At 38.1% G+C, this 20,807-nt stretch overlaps 1 protein-coding gene across 1 annotated transcript in view; it reads left to right on the top strand.

Annotated features, from left to right (window-relative positions):
* The window catches only part of LOC123530446 (cadherin-23-like), a 52,093-nt gene that overhangs the window by 27,680 nt on the left and 3,606 nt on the right, over positions 1-20,807 (top strand). The window contains exons 5-19 of the mRNA XM_053520808.1: positions 7,025-7,266; positions 7,837-8,023; positions 8,330-8,590; positions 9,203-9,349; positions 9,951-10,111; positions 10,464-10,560; positions 10,964-11,211; positions 11,459-11,582; positions 12,086-12,331; positions 12,744-12,877; positions 17,718-17,820; positions 18,506-18,549; positions 18,981-19,070; positions 19,830-20,010; positions 20,474-20,614. Of these exons, the coding sequence (XP_053376783.1) occupies positions 7,025-7,266; positions 7,837-8,023; positions 8,330-8,590; positions 9,203-9,349; positions 9,951-10,111; positions 10,464-10,560; positions 10,964-11,211; positions 11,459-11,582; positions 12,086-12,331; positions 12,744-12,877; positions 17,718-17,820; positions 18,506-18,549; positions 18,981-19,070; positions 19,830-20,010; positions 20,474-20,614 (2,406 nt within the window). The remainder of the gene's footprint in view (positions 1-7,024; positions 7,267-7,836; positions 8,024-8,329; positions 8,591-9,202; positions 9,350-9,950; positions 10,112-10,463; positions 10,561-10,963; positions 11,212-11,458; positions 11,583-12,085; positions 12,332-12,743; positions 12,878-17,717; positions 17,821-18,505; positions 18,550-18,980; positions 19,071-19,829; positions 20,011-20,473; positions 20,615-20,807) is intronic.

Raw genomic sequence — 20,807 nt, 5'->3', positions numbered from 1 at the left:
TGGATAACTCTAGTTACCCTAAACGGTGTTATTTTATGCTAAAATCTTTAGATAACGTAGGTAGAATCACCTGGGCTACTCAGGTCAAACACTTGTTATTTTTGTATGGTTTGGGTTATGTTTGGGTTTCACATGATGTTGGAAATATTGACTACTTCGTTAGTATTTTTCGTCAAAGACTCATAGACTGTCATAAACAAAACTGGAAAGAGTCTATCGAAGAATCAAGTGGATGTCACCATTATAAACATTTTAAAACTTTATTAAATACAGAACGTTACCTTACAATAAATTTGCCATTTAAATACAGACTAGCAATGTCAAAATTTCGTTGTTAAGCCATAAGTTGCATGTGGAAACTGGTAGGTTTTGAATCTCGTATCTTCGTATCTGCCAAATTTGTTATAATAGAAGTAACACTAGTATTGTTGAATGTGAATATCATGCTTTTTTTCAATGTGAGAAATTTAGTGAGATCCGTAATCAGTATCTTCTTAATTGGTATTCATCTGACAGAAGTATACGAAGTTTTTATAACATACTTAGCTCTGATAATGAAAAGGTGTTATATCTAACAGCATTGTATCTTGAGAAACTCTTAAATAATGTTTGACCTGTTAAATATGATATTCAGCAGCCTATGTTTACTAGTCGACTGTGTGCTGAACCTATGAATATGTATTTTAACTTATCCGATTGTATATGTATACATTTTGTGGGATCACAACTGTTTATATATTTACTTACTATATATTATGTAGTGTATTTTGGGCCGGAGGCCTTTGTTACATTTCATAAACTTTTGACTTGACTTGACTTGACTGTCCAGCGCATTGCGGACAAGAATGCATTTCATAATTAGTCTGCAGTTCGCATTTCGCGTTTCAAACTGCGAACTGCAAAATGGTCCGCAGTTCGCGTTCCGAATTGCAAACTGCAATCTTGTCTGCTGATTACAATAAAAATTTCAAAGTGCAGTCTGATCAGCACTTTCTTGCGCATTGCAGACAAGAGTGCATTTCACAGTTGGTCTATAGTTCTCAGTTTGTGTTTCAAATTGCGAACTGCGAACTGGTCTGCAGTTCGCGTTTCGAAATGCGAACTGCAAACTGGTCTGCAGTTTGCAGTTCGCAGTTCGTGATTCGAATTGCGAACTGCAAACTGGTCTGCGGTTCAAGATTCAAAATAAAAATATATTTGAACGTTACTCTTATACTTTTAAGTAATAGGTCAGTATTTGATAAATATAAAATTTTGAGCCGTGCCATGAGAAAATCAACATAGTGGGTTTGCGACCAGCATGGATCCAGACCAGCTTGCGCATCCGCTCAGTCTGGTCAGGATCCATGCTGTTCGCTAATGGTTTCTCTAATTGCAGTAGGCTTTAAAAGTGAACAGCATGGATCCTGACCAGACTGCGCGGATGCGCAAGCTGGTCTGGATCCATGCTGGTCGCAAACCCACTATATTGATTTTCTAATGGCACGGCTCATTAATGTTAATGGTCTGCACTTCCTCCCTCTTCAGTAGAACTGCAAAGTGCCGGCAAGTCTGCGGCTCCTAGTTTTCGATTCGAACTACGAACTGCAAACTGGTCTGCAGTTCTCAGTTCTCAGTTCGCAATTCGTAGTTCATAATTCGAATTGCGAACTGCAAACTGGTCTGCAGTTCGCATTTCACGATTCGAATTGCGAACTGCAAACTGGTCTGCAGTTCAAGATTCAAAATGAAAATGAATTTGAAGGTTACTCTTATACTTTAAAGTAATAGGCAAGTGTTTGCTAAACATAAATGTGAAAAGTCTGCACTTCCTCCCTCTCCATTAGAACTGCAGACAAGAATGCATTTCACAGTTGGTCTACAGTCCGCAGTTTGCGTTTCGAATTGCGAACTGCAAACTGGTCTGCAGTTCAAGATTCAAAATGAAAATGAATTTGAAGGTTACTCTTATACTTTAAAGTAATAGGCAAGTGTTTGCTAAACATAAATGTGAAAAGTCTGCACTTCCTCCCTCTCCATTAGAACTGCAGACAAGAATGCATTTCACAGTTGGTCTACAGTCCGCAGTTTGCGTTTCGAATTGTGAACTGCAAACTGGTCCGCAGTTTGCAGTTCGCCTTTCGAATTGCGAACTGCAAACTGGCCTGCAGTTCGCAGTTCGCGATTCGAATTGCGAACTGCAAACTGGTCCGCTGTTCGCAGTTCGCCTTTCGAATTGCGAACTGCAAACTGGCCTGCAGTTCGCAGTTCGCGATTCGAATTGCGAACTGCAAAATGGTCTGCAGTTCGCGATTCAAATTTGATCTGAAAACTGGTCTGCAGTTCGAGATTCGTATTGAGAACTGTACACTGTGCTGCAGTTTACGATTCAAATTTCAAAGTGCAGTCTGATCAGCACTATCCAGCAAAATGTAGACAAGAATGCATTTCACAGTTGGTCTGCAGTTTGCAGTTCTCAGTTCACGTTTTCAAATGCGATCCGCAAACTGGAAAAGTAAAGAAGAAATGAAAAATCTTGAAATGGAGCTTCTCTATCTTGCAGGATTTTTTCCAATGAATTTAGTAACATTTTTATGGAGGAGCCGCCCATATCAATTACCGGTGACGAATATAGATAAGCTTAAATATAAACAATGAAAACATGTAGAAGTTATAGCATGTTTGTCACGGGTTGTAACATTTCATGTTCTTTAAACTTAATAGTGACGTGCGCCGCGCATAGCGGGGAAACTAATACTTTTCCCTGGCGGTATCGTCTGCTGTTTAATTGAATTGGATACCCTCGGCAATGAACGTGTTATTACGAATATTTACGGAGATGTCCGAGGCACTTCATCCTTGCCCGTACAGTCTTTGTGAATTCTTGTCATGTAGGTTACATTCTACCAATTCAATTCCTTATTTATTTCATATTAACAACAAAACATTCAGAACTCATTTTCAGCACTTTAGAGCATTTCAATGATATGAAAACCATATATGGTCATTTAGTATAACATGTCTTCTTATCAAAAATAGAAAAATATTGACATGTTTTATGTTGTATATAAGAAAAATAATCTGTTCTGAGAAACATCACCCTCTAAAAAGAAAGTCCGTATAATCTCGTCCCTGGCAAAACCAGCATGTTACATACATCTACAAATAAAATACCAACATTTAACACCATTCTTGCCGCCGCCTTCGGATATGTCCAAAGGTAGGACTTGAATGGCTCATCGACAGACCCGTTTTATTGTCTTGGTATTATAATGAAATATGACATAAGAAATCTGCAAACGGTCAGTACTAGAGCCTGGGCTTTGATCTTGGCTTAGAAACATTACTTTATAAATCTTGTTTGGTTTAATGTAAGTGGGGCTTTGATATGTGCAGGTGTCTAATACTTTTAGAGATTTTATCTATTTGTGCCATTGATAAGTAATTTGAATTAAAGTGTCCATAACTAATTGGAACGACGACATTTTTGTCGCAGTCGCAATTATGCACTCGGCACTAAGACCTGCATGACAAGTCAACATACCTTAAATGGGCGTAAGAAGAGAGTTGTGTTGTTTGTCTGTGCAAAATGTAACCAATCAAAGTGTTTAAATGATCCAATGGGGCTAAAGTGATTGAATATATGTCTCGCAATTTTCTTAAAAAATATATGGACATTAAACAATAAATGTCAAATAATTTAGTTGTCTCCTTTATTTGTTTTAATGTCATTTTTTACCAGTTCCAAATGATCGCTAATCAAAGTTCAATGCATTATTCACAATTTTAATTGTAAACTGCATATACATTATGACAGAGAGAATGTTTAAAGTCCAGTGATTAATCCTTTTTTGTATTGTATTAAAAACCGCTAACTTCAGGCCGTCTTTACGTATCTTAAGAGAACATCAATTTTTCCTACAACTACTTTTCAGAAAAGCTCTGTTACAAATGATAATAACAAGAAAATGGGGGTTGGATATTCCTATTAAAATGCCTGCCAGTTGTGGTCTGCTACCCTTAAAATAGCGCATATTTGCTCTAGTCCACACAATAAACATTTACTTCCAGTTTCGATCTGCAAAACTTGCCATGTAGGGTGTATGAAAATGTAAACTGTCTCATTCCATGTAGAATGTATTCCAGTAGTGCAAAAGTGTGATTTATTAAAGCACTCGTTCTACACGAATGTGCCCAAATAAAATGGGTAAATTGGTACCATTTATTATGGACTGATTTCGAATATACCACGAACATTTTTTTTTACCAATTTACTGACCCTATTCCGAAAGGACAAAACATATAATGTATATGACTCTGATTAGAGTAATTTGAAATTATTATTGTTATACCATGTTTATATATAGTCCTTTTCATGATAAGCCCGTTTAAAGGCGTTTTACATAGCACAAACGCAGCCACTCTGGTCGCGAAAGTAATCTGACACCGAACGATCTCACCAGATGAAGAGCGAGATCCCTCGGAGCAGATGGAGAGAAATCGTGTATTCAGATACAGACTCTTTGTGGAAAGACAGACTGGTGCTTTGATATACCTTGTGCATAGCAATGACACTTTAGAAGCCTTCTTTTAGGAGAAGAACCGGTACAGGTCGCTTAGTCAGACCAGCTTACAGTTTACAATTTCGATTCGGATAAAGTGACTGCAGCTGAGGGACCATAACCTCTTTTAAGCAAAAACTTACTGAGTACGAAATTCTAGGCCTAAGAGTAATGTTCCAATATACTTTCATTTTAAATATTAACCAGCAGACCAGTTTGCAGTTCGAAATTCGAATCGTGAACTGCGAACTGCAGACCAGTTTGCAGTTCGCAATTCGAATTATGAACTACGAATTGCGAACTGCGAACTGAGAACTGCAGACCAATTTGCAGTTCGTAGTTTGAATCGAAAACTAGGAGCCGCAGACTTGCCGGCACTTTGCAGTTCAAATGAAGAGGGAGGAAGTGCAGACCATTAACATTAATGAGCACTGCAGACCAGTTTGCAGTTCGCAATTCGAAACACAAACTGCGAACTATAGACCAACTGTGAAATGCGCAAGAAAGTGCTGATCAGACTGCACTTTGAAATTTTTATTGGATTGCAGTTTGCAATTCGGAACGCAAACTGCGGACCAGTTTGCAGTTCGCAGTTGGAAACGCGAAATGCGAACTGCAGACTAATTATAAAATGCATTCTTGCCCGCAATGCGCTGGACAGTGCTGATCAGACTGCTCTTTGAAATTTGATTCGTAAATTGTAGCCCAGTTTACAGTTCGCAATACGAATCCCGAACTGCAGAGCAGTTTGCAGTTCGAATTCGAATCGCGAATTGCAGACCAGTTTGCAGTTCGCAATTCGAATCGCGAACTGCGAACTGCAGACCAGTTTGCAGTTCGCAATTCGAAACGCGAACTGCAAACTGCAGACCAGTTTGCAGTTCGCAATTGGAAACACAAACGGCGAACTATAGACCAACTGTGAAATGCATTCTTGTCTGCAATGCGCAAGAAAGTGCTGATCAGACTGCACTTTGAAATTTTTATTGTAATCAGCAGACTAGATTGCAGTTTGCAATTTGAAACGCGAACTGTGGACCAGTTTGCAGTTCGCAGTTGGAAACGCGAAATGCGAACTACAGACTAATTATGAAAAGCATTCTTGTCCACAATGCGCTGGACAGTGCTGATCAGACTGCACTTTGGAATTTGAATCGTAAATTGTAGCCCAGTTTACAGTTTGCAATACGAATCCCGAACTGCAGACCAGTTTGCTGTTCGCAATTCGAATCGTGAACTGCAGACCAGTTTGCAGTTCGCAATTCGTAACGCGAACTGCGAACGACAGACCAGTTTGCAGTTAACAATTGGAAACACAAACTGCGAACTATAGACCAACTGTGAAATGCATTCTTGTCTGCAATGCGCAAGAAAGTGCTGATCTGACTGCACTTTGAATTTTTTATTGTAATCAGCAGACAAGATTGCAGTTTGCAATTTGAAACGCGAACCGCGGACCAGTTCGCAGTTGGAAACGCGAAATGAGAACTGCAGACTAATTATTAAATGCATTCTGGTCCGCAATGCGCTGGACAGTGCTGATCAGACTGCACTTTGAAATTTGAATCGTAAACTGCAGATTAGTTTGCAGTTCGCAACACGAATCGCGAACTGCAGACCAGTTTGCAGTTCGCAATTCGAAACGCGAACTGCAGACCAACTGTGAAATGCATTCTTGTCTGCAATGCGCAGGACAGTGTTGATCAGACTGCACGTTGAAATTTGAATCGTTAACTGCAGACTTGTTTGCAGTTCGCAACACGAATCGCGAACTGCAGACCAGTTTGCAGTTCGCATTTCGAAACGCGAACTGCAGACCAACCGTGAAATGCATTCTTGTCTGCAATGCGCAGGACAGTGTAGATCAGACTGCACGTTGACATTTGAATCGTAAAGTGCAGACCAGTTTACAGTGCCCAATTTGAATCGCGAACTGCAGACCAGTTTGCAGTTCGCAATTCGAATCGCGAACTGCGAACTGCAGACCAGTTTGCAGTTCGCGATTCGAAACGCGAACTGCGAACTGCGAACTGCAGACCAACTTAACTGAATATTGATGTTTCATCTCTTTATAAATATTCCTTGCAGAGAATGGATAGGTAATGTATCACATTTGGAACGGTTGAAGACAGAACTGGTTAAGCCTTATTCCTCATTTGTTTTCTTAAAAAGTATTTTTATATTTCCAGCTGTCAATTCGACACTGATACACAGAAAACGTGTACTGGATTCTGAACGCTGAGTAATATACAAAAAAACACAGGCTGTAATATTATGTATCATACAATAAGTATTAAGTTGTTCCAGCACACACAACGAAATGCCAAGGAATTTTAAAGAAAGCATGTCACAAGTTGTAAAAACATTAAAAATTGATTGCAGTAATTACACCTTTGATGAAAACAGACTCGTCAATCAGTCTTCAAAACCTTTTATTACGAACTGATTTTTACATGTTCGTTTATTACAAATCCTAATTACAGGAACATCAGTTGTCTTGGTAACTGTGGAGGACGTTGATACGGGTGACACGGTCACTGTGAGTATATCGGCTGGTGATGATACATCTAACAAGTTCGCTGTTGGTGGATCAGACGGAAAGTTAATCGAGACAACTGCCAATGCTATCGACTATGATAGTCTTACTGCCTCAAACTATTTGTACACGTTAACAGTTATAGCCTCTGACGGGAGCAACACCGGGACGGCCACTGTATATGTAACAGTAAGTTTGTAAAAACATATATAGTGACACTAAATACGTAATAGACATTGTTAGAAAAACTGTTACAACACTGGTTAGGATGACACAGCTATAAGGGCACTATTTGACTATTTAACACCATGTTACAGATATTTGTTAATATTGATAAAGTATTAAGCAGATATTCTGTTAATTAAACACATATTTGGATAATATAGCTCTTAGTTTATACAATTGAGAGATACTAGTATATCCGTTGATACAGCATGTGATATTATTTATGGTAGCATGTAATACAAAATGTATATCGATATAGCTGTTGTGACAGCATGTCCCATATCCGTTCTAACAGCATGTGATATATTCGTTGTGACAGCATGTGATATATCCGTTGTGGGAGATGCAATATATCTTGTGTGGCTGTCACATAGCAAAATGATAATAGAAGTGGACTTCATATTTCCACGTTACATAATTATGAATGATCACTGGTAAGACGCAATATAACTACTGAGACACATCATCATAACTGCATGGCACCTCCTCTTTAATCGAGAGCGACCATTTTATCGTTTAGTATCAATATTATAGATATCAAACGTGAATGAGGACACGCCAGATTGGGGAACATTTTCTCCAGCATGGACCAGTGATACAACAGCTTTTGATATTGCGGAAAATTCCGGCGTGGGAACGACTATTGTAACCATAACAGCGACTGATGGTGATTCCGGAGTTGATGGACAGATACTGTACTCACTCGGCACTGTAACCTCAAGTAAGTCCGTGCAGTAGGAAATGATTAATTTAATGGGGTTTGATGTGACTAAATCCTTTTTTAATTCTTTCTCATTTGATGGTAAATGCAACTATTGAGACCACGTATGTACAAGTTATAACTTTTAATGATAATTCGGGATTTATTGTTTCATATAACTGTGAAAAAAGGTGTTTAAGATTACAAATGACTATTAACCTCTATTTCATTTTACGGTGACATAGGCCTACCGATGTTGACAACAACAAACGGAGAAACCTCAAACTGAGTGAAATTTTATAAAGACTGTTTCACGTTTATTGACAGGTTCATCAACAACGGTAACCGGACTGTTTCACCTAGATCAAGTAACAGGCATTCTGACCACGACTAGCAACAGTTTCGACCGCGATCCAGCCACCGGAGGCGTCGAGTACTATGACGTCATTGTTAAAGCGGTCGATCAAGGAACGTCAGCACTCTCTGCGGAGCGAACAGTCCGAGTTGGACTAACTGATTTTAACGACAATACGCCAACATTTGCTCAGAATATATACTCCGTTTCTAAAGCAGAATCTACAACTGCAGGTAAAGGCATGCTTAAAGCAACGGTACATCTCCCTCTCTCTATATATATGTAGCAAAGGTATCTAAAAACTTTGTATAAAAACACACAGCCCTATCAAAAGGTCACTTTTCTGGCACCTACATATCTGTGATTTTTTTTAATATAATTAAGTATTATATATTCCGAAGATATTTAGTCATCAATATGTATGAAATAATAGGTCTTTCAGAACTTTACGAATAATGATGTAAATCATGTTCAAGTCTTGCTTAGTATCTAAAACGAAGTGATGAAATTTCCATTTGAAAGAGTATAACCTCTTCCTTACACCAAACTTCAGCAGGAAACCCCAAGAAGAGAAGTCGTACATGTATGCATCATTTGAGCCGCACCATGAGAAAACCAGCATAGTGCAAATACAACCAGCATGGATCCAGAACAGCCTGCACATCCGCGCAGTCTGGTCAGAATCCATGCTGTTCTCTTTCAAAGCCTATTGCAGTTAGAGAAACCGTTAGTGAACAGTATGGATCCTGACCAGGCTGCGCGGATGCGCAGGCTGGTCTGGATCCATGCTGGTCACAAATGCACTATGTTGGTTTTTTCATGGTGCGGCTCATTTATATTTTCAGGGACTAGTTTATTAACGTTAGCTGTAACCGATAATGACGTCACAGCATCTGCACTGACGTATAGCATAGAAACATCAAGTACACCATCGGCTTATAGTACTTACTTCGAGATGGATACAGGAACAACAAATCAACTAAACTTAAAAGGTACAACATAAACAACAACATAGACAACTATAAGGTTGAACGTCTATATGTTATTTATTAATGGAAATATAATCTTCATTACTGGAATTCATATACAATGTAGTGGAGTCATTTCCGGCATGTTTCTAGTTGTGGAATCAATGTAGACAAGTTGAAGATCCAAAACGTTAAGTAACATTCATTTATAGGTATATCATGTGATTTTTTGTTACCAGCAGATACAAAGATCCCAAGCTACACAAACATCAGTTAGGGAGCGTATCTAAATGTAGGTACTGCATATCAATATTTTGTCATTGTTACACTGTTTAATTGGTGCATCAGCTTGATGTTCATTTTTTACAATATGGAATACTAAAAGCCGCATGCGGTGTTGCAACAAAAGACATATATCACATCAGTCTGTGATGCATATAGTTCATAAAAAATAATGAACTTCAACTGGAAATATGGCTTAATCCAGTTCAAAATATAAAATTCAATATCGTGATGTTCGTTAATACAATGACTGTTTCTTACAAGTGTCAAAATTAGAAATCTTTGCGGTTTGTAAATATTTATATTGAGTTAGATTTAATCTATTTTTCTTTTTAATCAAAAGCTGTTATTGACCTGGATTCCGGAGCGGATGCAACCTACAACTTGATCATTAAAGTATCAGACGGCGGGAGCCCGGAACTGACCAGTACCACGCAGGTTACCGTCACTATGACCACTGAAAATGAAAATGATCCTACTTTCGCCGCAGATGTTACTACAGCGGTAAGTTAACCAAGAACGTTGATGATATAATCTGTAGCATGAGAAAACCAACATAGTGCATTTGCGACCAGCATGGATCCCGACCATCCTGCGCATCCATGCTGGTCGCAAACGCACTATGGTGGTTTTCTCATGGTGCGGCTCATTTGGATAGCTGCTTTATCTGTTTTTATGATTTGGAAATATATTTTCTTTATCATTTTCATTCACAACTTATCTTTTGTTATAAAAATAAGTTAGAAACAGTCAGGAACATATCAAAACTAAACATTAAAAGAACCGTAGAAGTTTCAAAGAATATTTTGTGCAGTATTCTATAACAAACAGTAGTTTTATTGTGATTTGACTTCAGATTAACGAGGACAGTGCTGTCGGCTTGACGGTAACACTTATAACAGCGACTGACTCTGACACTGGAAGTGACGGGGAGATAACATACTCTATAACAGGTTAATTAGTTTTAATCTGTACAAAAATTAGAAAATATACTTGCTATCTACAGTTCATGTTTTAGGAGTATTACATGAGGATTAGGTGTATGAAATGAAGAAACTGTATGAACATAGATCTAGACACCTACTGAATAAAGATTTCAAAGATTAATCATCGATTAAAATTGCATTGAAAACCAGACATGGATTTTTTTTTGAAAGAAGCTAAAAACAAAATGTTTCAGCTTTTGTAACAAAAGGTCTTCTTTCCAATTTAGCTCTGTCATCAGGTTACGTTACAACACATCACAGAGTATCGTCTTTTTTGTCTCTTTCCTTCTAAACATTTTAAAACAAATTATGTTTTCAGAAGGATGTGTTTTTCAAAACAAACGTAAATTAGATGTAAATCTTGTTGTAGGTGGAAACACAGACGGAAAATTTACAATCGACCCAACAAATGGTGAGATAATAATATCTGAAAGCCTTGATTATGAAGACATCCAGCAGTATATCCTCACTGTGACGGCAACTGACGGTGGAGCGCCGTCGCGCAGCGATACAGCGTCCGCTACTATCAACGTAAATGACGTCAGCGACGAGAAACCAACATGCACTACCAACATTCTTACTGCGAGTGTGGATGAACCCGGTTCAGTAAATGATGCTGTAAGCCTTATGGATTATAAGAGAAGGGAAGGGGGATGAGGGGTAGTGGGGGTTGTTCGGGAGGAGAAAAGCATGCATAGGCCTTCAATGTGATGAATTGTTTTCAGCATTCATTACATAGTTTTTTACTAGAATATCGTCTTTGTAAGTGTATGCCCTCTTTCTGAAATAAAGATATGTCATAGCAAGTTCACTTAAAATGATCCAATAGGTAGATCTTTTTAATCCGGTAATTTTCATTAATCAGGTTGCGACGGTTTCATGTAGCGATGACGACGCTGTCGACACATTGGCGTATAGTTTTGGTAGTTCAACCAACTCTGCTGGGAAGTTTGCAATCGACGCGTCTGGTCAGATTACTCTTGCTGATAGTAAGTCGGTCAATAGCTATTTATAGCTAATGTTGCTTTGTTATGCCATACCGACAGTAAATAAAATTTGTATTGTAAGTAAACATGAGCCGTGCCACGAGAAAACCAACATAGTGCGTTTGCGACCAGCATGGATCCAGACCAACCTGCCCATCCGCGCAGTCTGGTCAAGATCCATGCTGTTCGCTAACGGTTTCTCTAATTGCAATAAGCTTTGAAAGCGAACAGCAAAAATCCAGACCAGCCTACACTTCCGCGCAGTCTGGTCTGGATCCATGCTGGTCGCAAACGCACTATGTTGGTTTTCTCATGACGCGGCTCAATTATTATATACTTCTCTCCAAAAGATACGTTAGATATAAAATAGTACAATAATAGGAATATAAACATGTTTTGCGTTTGCATTGCAGTTTGTAAATAAGGCAACTTTAGTTACAATATGTAAAATATCTTTTTACTGGAATAAAACACATGCTTATTAAAACATAATATATTTGTACTAGCCTTGGATTACGACAGTGGAACAACACATTACGCCTTGATTGTTGAAATTACGGATGGAACGACCACACTCGAAGTTCCTGTCGATGTTACAGTCAACCCTGTTAACGAAAATACCCCGACCTTTGGTTCAGACGTTGACGTAACGTTCGCGGAGGACACGGCAGTTGGGACTGCGTTAACGACACATGCTGCGACAGACAACGATGCGTCTCCTCATAACATCCAAACTTATGAAATCGTTTCAGGTTTGTTATTATAATTATCTGACACAGTACATTTCACTGGCAGCGCATTACCTCCTACTCCTTACTGTATTGTGTACAGTGCCTGCACAAAGAATATTAAACTAACTATTCAGCACTTCTGTTATCAGATAATTTTATAAGGAAAAAAAAATCCGAAAAAAAACAACATTTAATTGCTAGACACCACCAGTATCTTGCGAGTAAAAATTCTAAAACATAAGAATTGCTTATTGCTTGATATTAGTGTAACTCATTTCTGTTTTGTCTGTTGAAAATAAGGTCTTGATAATGATGTATTTGATAAGAAGGAGAGAAGAGAACACTCACCAGCAATCTTTGGTCGACTTGCAATAGACATGAAACAGTTAATCTTCCTGTCACTTTACGTTTAAATGTTCTGTTTGTTTTGCAGTAACTAACAGTGGAACAAGTCTATTCAGTATCGACTCTACATCAGGACAGATTCGATTAGCACAATCGTTGGATTACGAATCACAAACCAATTTCGTCATTACTATCCGAGCCGTTGACGGCGGTACAACACCAGTATGTACAATTGTATATTCTACATTAGAAAATAATCCTTATAAGTAAAACATTTGCATTGTAGCAACTGATATCTGCTTTGCAGCTACGGATATCTGCTTTGTAGTTACAGATATCTTTGTAGCTTTGTAGCTTCTGAGATATGCATTGTAGCTATGGATATCTCCTTTGTAGCTACTGATAACTGCTTTGTAGCTAGCGATTATGGATATCTGCTTTGTAGCTGCTGATATCTGCTTTGTAGTTACGTATATCTACATTCTAGCTACGGATATCTGCTTTGTAGTCAAGGATTACGTGTATCCGCTTGGTAGCTATTGATATCTGCTTTGTAGCTACGAATGTCTACCTTGTAGCTGCGGATATCTGCTTTGTAGCTACGGATGTCTACATTGTAGCTACGAATATCTGCTTTGTAGTTACTGATATCTGCTTTGCAGCTACTGATATCTGCATTGTTTCTATGGATATCTGCATTGTAGCTACGAATATCTGCATTGTAGCTACAGATATCTGCATTGTAACTACGGATATCTTCATTGTGACTACTGATATCTGATTTGTGGATGTACTGATATTTGCTTTGTAGCTTTTGATGTCTGCGTTGCAGCTACGGATATTTGCTCTGTACTTTCTGATATCTGAATTGTATTTACTGATAGCTGCATTGTAACTGCTGATATTTGCACTGTATTTACGGATATTTGCTTTGTAGGATATCAGCATTGTAGCTGCGGATATCTGCATTTTAGCTAATGATATCTGCATTGTAGCTACGGATATCTGCATCGTATCTACAGATATCTGCTTTGTAGCTACAAATATCTGCATTGTAGCTACAGATGTTGGTTTTGAAGCAACGGTTATCTGCTTTGCAGCTACGAATGTCTGCTTTGTAGCTACTGATACATGTATTGTTTACAAATATCTGTATTTTTGGCACGGCACGGATATATGCATTTTACTTTCTGATATAGTCTTTGTATCTACTGATATCTGAATTGTGGCTACTGATATTTGCTTTGCCGCTACGGATGCCTGCATTGTAGCAACGTATATCTGCATTGCAGCTACGGTATCTGTTTTGTAGTTACGGATATCTGCATTGTAGCTACGTATATCTGCATTGCAGCTAAAAATATCGGCTTTGTAGCCACGGCTATCAACATTGTAGATACTGATATCTGCTTTGCAGCTACTAATGTCTGTATTGTAGCTACTGATATCTGCATTGTAGCGACGGATATCTGCTTTGCAGCTACGGATATCTGAATTGTAGCTACAGATATCGGCTTTGTAGCTACGGATATCTGCATTATGTCTGCATTGCAGCTACGGATATCTGCTTTGCAAGTACGAATATCTGCTTTGTTCCTACGGATATCTGTATTGTAGCTTTGAATATCTGCTTTGCAACTACATACATCCACATTGATACAACGGATATCTGCTTAACAGCTACGTATATCTGCATTGCAGCTATGGATATCTGCTTTGCCGCTATGAATATTTACTTTCAGCTAAGGATAGCTGCTTTGCCGCTACGGATATCTGCTTTGCACCTAAGGATATCTGCTTTGCAGCTACGAATGTCTACTTTGCCGCTACGGATATCTGCTTTGCAGCTACGGATATCTGCTTTGCCGCTACGGATATCTGCTTTGCAGCTTAGGATATCTGCTTTGCCGCTACAGATATCTGTTTTGCCCCTATGTATATCTGTTTTGCCGCTATGGATATCTGCTTTGCCGCTACAGATATCTGATATCTGCTTTGCCGTTGCGGATATCTGCTTTGCCGCTATTGATATCTGCTTTGCAGCTCCGGATAGTGCTTCTCAGATACGGATATCTGCTTTGTAGTAATGGATATTTGCACTGCAGCTACGGATATCTGCATTGCAGTTACGGATATCTGCTTTGCAGCTACAGATATCTGTTTTTCAGATACGGATGTCTGTTTTGTAGCTATGGATATTTACATTGCAGCTACGGATATCTGCATTGCAGTTACGGATATTTGCATTGCAGCTACGGATATCTGCTTTGCTGCTACGGATATCTGCTTTGCAGCTAAGAATATCTGCTTTGTAGCTATGGATGTCTGCTTTGCAGCTATGGATATCTGCTTTTCAGCTACCGACATCAGCGATGCAGCTACGGATATCTGCTTTGCAGCTACGCATATCTGCATTGGAGCTAGCTACGAATATCTGCTTTGCAGCTACGGATATCTGATTTGCAGCCATGGATATTGCTTTTCAGATACGGATATCTGCTTTGTAGCTATGGATATCTGCTGTTTAGGAACGGATATATTTATTGTAGCTACTGGAAGAATGATATATAATTATTTGTGTACGCAAGATGAGCTATTAAACTGTAGATTTCTAATCTTTATAGGAATCCTATATGTTACATATAAGTTACAATAAAACAACGATTTTTTCTAGTTTAACGTTACACACATCGACCTAAATATAGATGATATGACAGCTATCCAGCCTTTCGTGGCGGAGGAAGACTCCAGGTGTCCCTCAGACTCAATCAAAACGAGTCTGCTATTATTTACTTGGTTGCATTCTATGCTTCCACAGGATCTTCTTACTTTTATCCTTTTTACGCACGCTAGATTCCCGCACTTCCTTTACTTACGAGATTTATTAAGATGTTTAAAATGAATAGGAAAATATTGTTATTACCAGTACTTTGCAATTCTATGGAGAATCTATATGGCTCGCTTTTCATCTAAAAAGTGTGTTTACTTGGATTAATTTTAGAACCGGGTCGTGAATAGTCTGTATGATACGAAACTGGATTGGACAATACGTTATTTTTTGTGCTTAATCATATCTACTTGTAAAATATAAGCCTTATTTTTACAGACTTTCTGTAGTTATAAAGTCATGGAAGTTGTCTCATTTATTTTGTCTGTATTCAAGAGTATGGTAACAATGCACTAACAGACATTGTGATGTTTAGAGACCTATCGTATAACGGGTTATTAGTCCCGTACTGGTTGAAAACCAGTTTCTGGGACTATAGGAATGCGCTTTTCCGTCATTCTGTCATTCCGTCATTCTGTCATTCCGTCCGTCCTTCCGCCCGTACGTCCGCAATTTCTTGTCCGGTCCATAACTCTGTCATTCATTAAGGAATTTTAATATCACTTGGCACAAATGTTCCCCATGAGGAGACGACGTGTCATGTGCAAGACCAAGACCCTTAGCTCAAAGGTCAAGGTCACAATTGGAGGTCAAATGTCAACAGGGCTTTTTTCCTGTCCGGTCCATAACTCTGCCATCCATGAAGGGATTTTAATATTACTTGGCACAAATGTTCCCCATGATGAGACGACGTGTCATACGCAACACCCAGAACCCTGGCTCAAAGGTCAAGGTCACACTTTGAGATCAAAGGTCAATAGGATTTTTTCCTGTCCGGTCTATAACTTTGTCATGCAAGGCAGGATTTAAATATCAGTTGGCACAATTATTTCCCTGGATGAGACAACATGTCATGTGCAAAACCCAGGCCCTATGTCTAAGGTCAAGGTCACACTTAGAGGCCAAAGGTCAGATACAAAAATGACTGTCGGGAGCATTTCTTCTTCGTGCATGGAGGGATTTTGATGAAACTTGGCATAAATGTTCACCACTATGTGACGGATTGTCGTGCGCAAGAACCAGGTCTCTATGTTTAAGGTCAAGGTCATACTTAGAGGTCAAAAGTTAAATTTAAGAATGACTTTGTCCAGAGCATTTCTTCTCCATGCATGAAGGTATTTTGATGTAACTTGGCACAAATGTTCATTGCCATGAGGCACCCTTGTTTTAAGAATTACCCCCCTTTGTTTTACTATAAATAGATTATATTGTTACTTTTCTATTACTGGCCGTAGGGGAAAATCGAAACCACTTTTCTGTGGTACAACATGCATATTACATCGAATTTTTAGATGTATTTTGACCTATCTCTACCTGGTAAAGAGTTTTTTGTGGACTCGTTGTATATTTTTTTCTAATAGATTTTGTTTTATTAATTTCCCTTTGTTGTTACTATAGATAACTTATATAACTTTTTCATAATTGGCCAAAATAAATCCATATGAAAGCAACTATAGGTTTTTATGTATGCAAATTTTAATCCAAGTGTTTTGTTATAACATATTGTATATATAGACTAGTACAATTATTGTTTATACATCATTGACATATATCAATTCATTATGTTAAACTGCAGTAGAAACAATAAGGTGCCTTCCAGTAGGGGACTTTGTATTGCATGGCAATACTTCATTCACTTGTTTTTACTGCTGTAAAAGTTTACGGGCTTGGGGTAAAATTCACGAAATCACAAGGTCTATCAGTTTGCTTAACTTTACACGGCGAAATTATACGAATATTATCTGGAATGTAGATCCCTCGGAAGCACCGAGAACAATGCAAACAGTGAAATTTGCAGACTCGGTTTGATTGAGTCTGTTCATGAGCAGTAATGGAAAATGCAACACTGCCTACGCCCCCTAGCACCGGCTTAGGCAGTATTCAATTTTCAAATTTAAATGAGTTGAAATCAATGATCCCGAAGGAGCAGAAAATATAACAACACTGAGACGAAGTCGGTGCGACTTTTAACGGCCGCCACACAACACTTAGTTCCCGCTGTTGTGATGTAATAGATATAATCTGGAAAGTAGATCCCTCGGACGCCAATTTTGACGAATCTGATTTGGTCGTTTAAAGTAGTAAAAATTAGCAGCCGGTAAAAATACCTATTGTACGGTATTGTAATCAATACCTGTAGATGCCACAAATATTCTTAAATATTTCATACTTCAGGGTACGGGTACTGGTACTGTTACTATACAAGTTTCCGACGTAAATGACGTCACGCCGTCATGTTCCCCAGCAGCTCACGTGCTGTCAGTGGCAGAGAATACAAGTAAGTGTAAAACGGTCTATTCTGGTATAACCTTTGAGGTGCATCATCTAATAAACATATATTTTACTTAAATTATCATTTTGGCAACATGTTTTTATAGTTGCAACAATAGATAAGCCATTTTGTGAAACTTTTATCACGTTTATACACATTAAATCTGAGTTGATTGTTTAATTTGTTACCTGTATTCTAGTACTTACTGGTGTTGACTTAAACTTGTATTGCTGTAGATACAGGTATTCGCTGTCACCTTTATTTTTGTAGAAACAAGTGTTCTCTTTTCTCTAAATTGTGTTCACTGGTTCATACTCTTGCAAACTGTTACCTCTATTGATGTAGATACAGGTTTAATTGTTACCTATACTTTGTAGATACAGGTATTCACTGTAACCTATACTGTTAAAGATATTGGTGTTCACTGTTACCAGTATTGCTGTATATGCATGTGTTGACTGTTCTCCTATGGATAGTTATGTAGTGTTGTAGATACAGACAGTGACTATTACCAGTATTGCTGCAGATACTGGTTTTGTACTGTATATGCATGTGTTGACTAGCCTATGGATAGATCTATATTGTTGTAGATATTTTTGTTGACTGTTACCATCTTGTTGAACACACAGATATTGACTGTTACCTTAATAATTGTAGACACAGATGTTGAGTGTTACCTATATTGTTGTAGATAAAATGTTGACAGTTACCTATGTTATTGCAGCTACAGATGTTGTCTGTAACCTGTATTGTTGTAGACACAGATATTGACTGTAACCTTTATTTTTGTAGATACAGATGTTGACAATTTAGACTTTTAGACATAATTTATTTTAGGTCGATTGTGAAGGAAGTTGTACAACTTATATTAATCACTCTCGACACCTCATTCCTGATGGAGTCCATCGCCACGAGGGTATGAGAGAAGAGGCCAGTTTCCCTTATAATGCTGAGCGCCAAGCAAGGGAGCTACTGGTACCATTTTTCACGTCTTTGGTATGACGCGGCCGGGGATCGAACCCACGACCTCCCGCACTCGAAGCGGACGCTCTACCACTAGGCTATCGAGGCGGTTGACAATTACCTATATTGTTGCAGCTACAGATGTTGTCTGTTACCTGTATTGTTAAAGACATAGACATTGACTGTTACCTGTATTGTTGCAGCTACAGATGTTGTCTGTTACCGGTATTGTTGTAGACACAGACATTGACTGTTACCTGTATTGTTGCAGCTACAGGTGTTGTCTGTTACCGGTATTGTTTTAGACACAGATATTGACTGTTACCTGTATTGTTGCAGCTACAGATGTTGTCTGTTACCTGCATTGTTGTAGACACAGATGTTGACTGTTACCTATATTGTTGCAGCTACAGATATTGTCTATTACCTGTATTGTTGTAGACACAGATATAAACTGTAACTTGTATTGTTGCAGCTAACGATCTTGTCTGTTACCTGCATTGTTGTAAATACAGATGTTGAGTGCTACCTGTACTGTTGGAGATACAGATGTCGACTGTAACCTGTATTGTTGTAGATACATATGTTGTCTGTTACCTGTATTGTTGTAGCTACAGATGTTGAGTGTTACCTATACTGTTGTAGATACAGATCTTGAGTGTCGCTGTAGTTGTATTAGATACAGATGTTGTTTGTTACCTGTGCTGTTGTAGATACAGATTTTGTTTGTAACCTGTACTGTTGTAGATACAGATGTTGCCTGTTACCTGTATTGATGTAGATACAGATGTTGTCTGTTACCTGTGTTGTTATAGATACAAATGTTTAGTTTAACCTGTATTCATGCAGCTACAAATGTTGTCTGTGAACTGTATTGTTGCAGCTACATATGTTGAGGGTTACCTGTATTGTTGCAGCTACAAATGTTTTCTGTTAATGTATTGTTACAACTACAGATGTTGAGTGTCGCTGTAATTGTATTAGATACAGATGTTGTTTGTTACCTGTACTGTTGTAGATACAGATGTTTTCTGTTACCTGTACTGTTGTAGATGCAGATGTTGTCTGTTACCTGTACTGTTGTAGATACAGATGTTGTCTGTTACCTGCACTGTTGTAGATACAGATGTTGTCGGTTACCTGCACTGTTGTACATACAGATGTTGTCTGTTACCTGCACTGTTGTAGATACAGATGTTGTCTGTTACCTGTATTGTTGTAGATACAGATGTTGTTTGTTACCTGTACTGTTGTAGATACAGATGTTGTTTGTTACCTGTACTGTTGTAGATACAGGTTATGTCTGTTACCTGTACTGCTGTAGATACAGTTATTGTCTGTTATTTGTATTGTTGCAACTACAGATGTTGACCTTTACCTGTTTTGTTGTAGCTACAAATGTTGTCTGATATCTGTATTGTTGCAGCTACAGATGTTGAGTGTTACCTGTATTGTTATAGATACAGAAGTTGACTGGTACCTGTATTATTATAGATACAGATGTTGTCTTTTACCTGTACTTTTGTAGATAATGATGTTGTATGTTAACCTTTATAATTGTAGATACATATTTTAACCGATCCTGTCGAAATACAGGTGCCCATTGTTGTAGATAAAGAAGCTAACCTATGTTGTTGTAGATATTGGTGTTAACCTTTATTAATACAAATACAGATGTTAACATATATTATTGTAGATACTGGTGTTGACGTTATAACAAATTTTGGTTGCACGGATACTGATGGTCCAAGCCTGACGTATTCAATTACAAGTCAAAGCCCTACCAATAACTTTGTAATAGATACTAGCGGAGCTACACCAACTCTGCAGTTGAGTAGTAAGTGTACATGTATATATGGTTTTCAGCTATAGAAATAACTTAATTATGAATTCTTAAACTAAAAAATGTTCAAAAAGTTTTCGGCTTGTATATACTATCTGTTAAATGTTGTATACTATATAATATATAATATTGTATCATGTTTAATTTACCCATTTATGTATTACATGCACATATACTGGCTGAATTA

This window comes from Mercenaria mercenaria, chromosome 13 (assembly GCF_021730395.1).
Source record: "Mercenaria mercenaria strain notata chromosome 13, MADL_Memer_1, whole genome shotgun sequence".
In the NCBI taxonomy this organism is placed as follows: Eukaryota; Metazoa; Mollusca; class Bivalvia; order Venerida; family Veneridae; genus Mercenaria; species Mercenaria mercenaria.
Note: the sequence above shows the minus strand (reverse complement) of the source record. Positions and strands in the feature narration are given on the sequence as shown.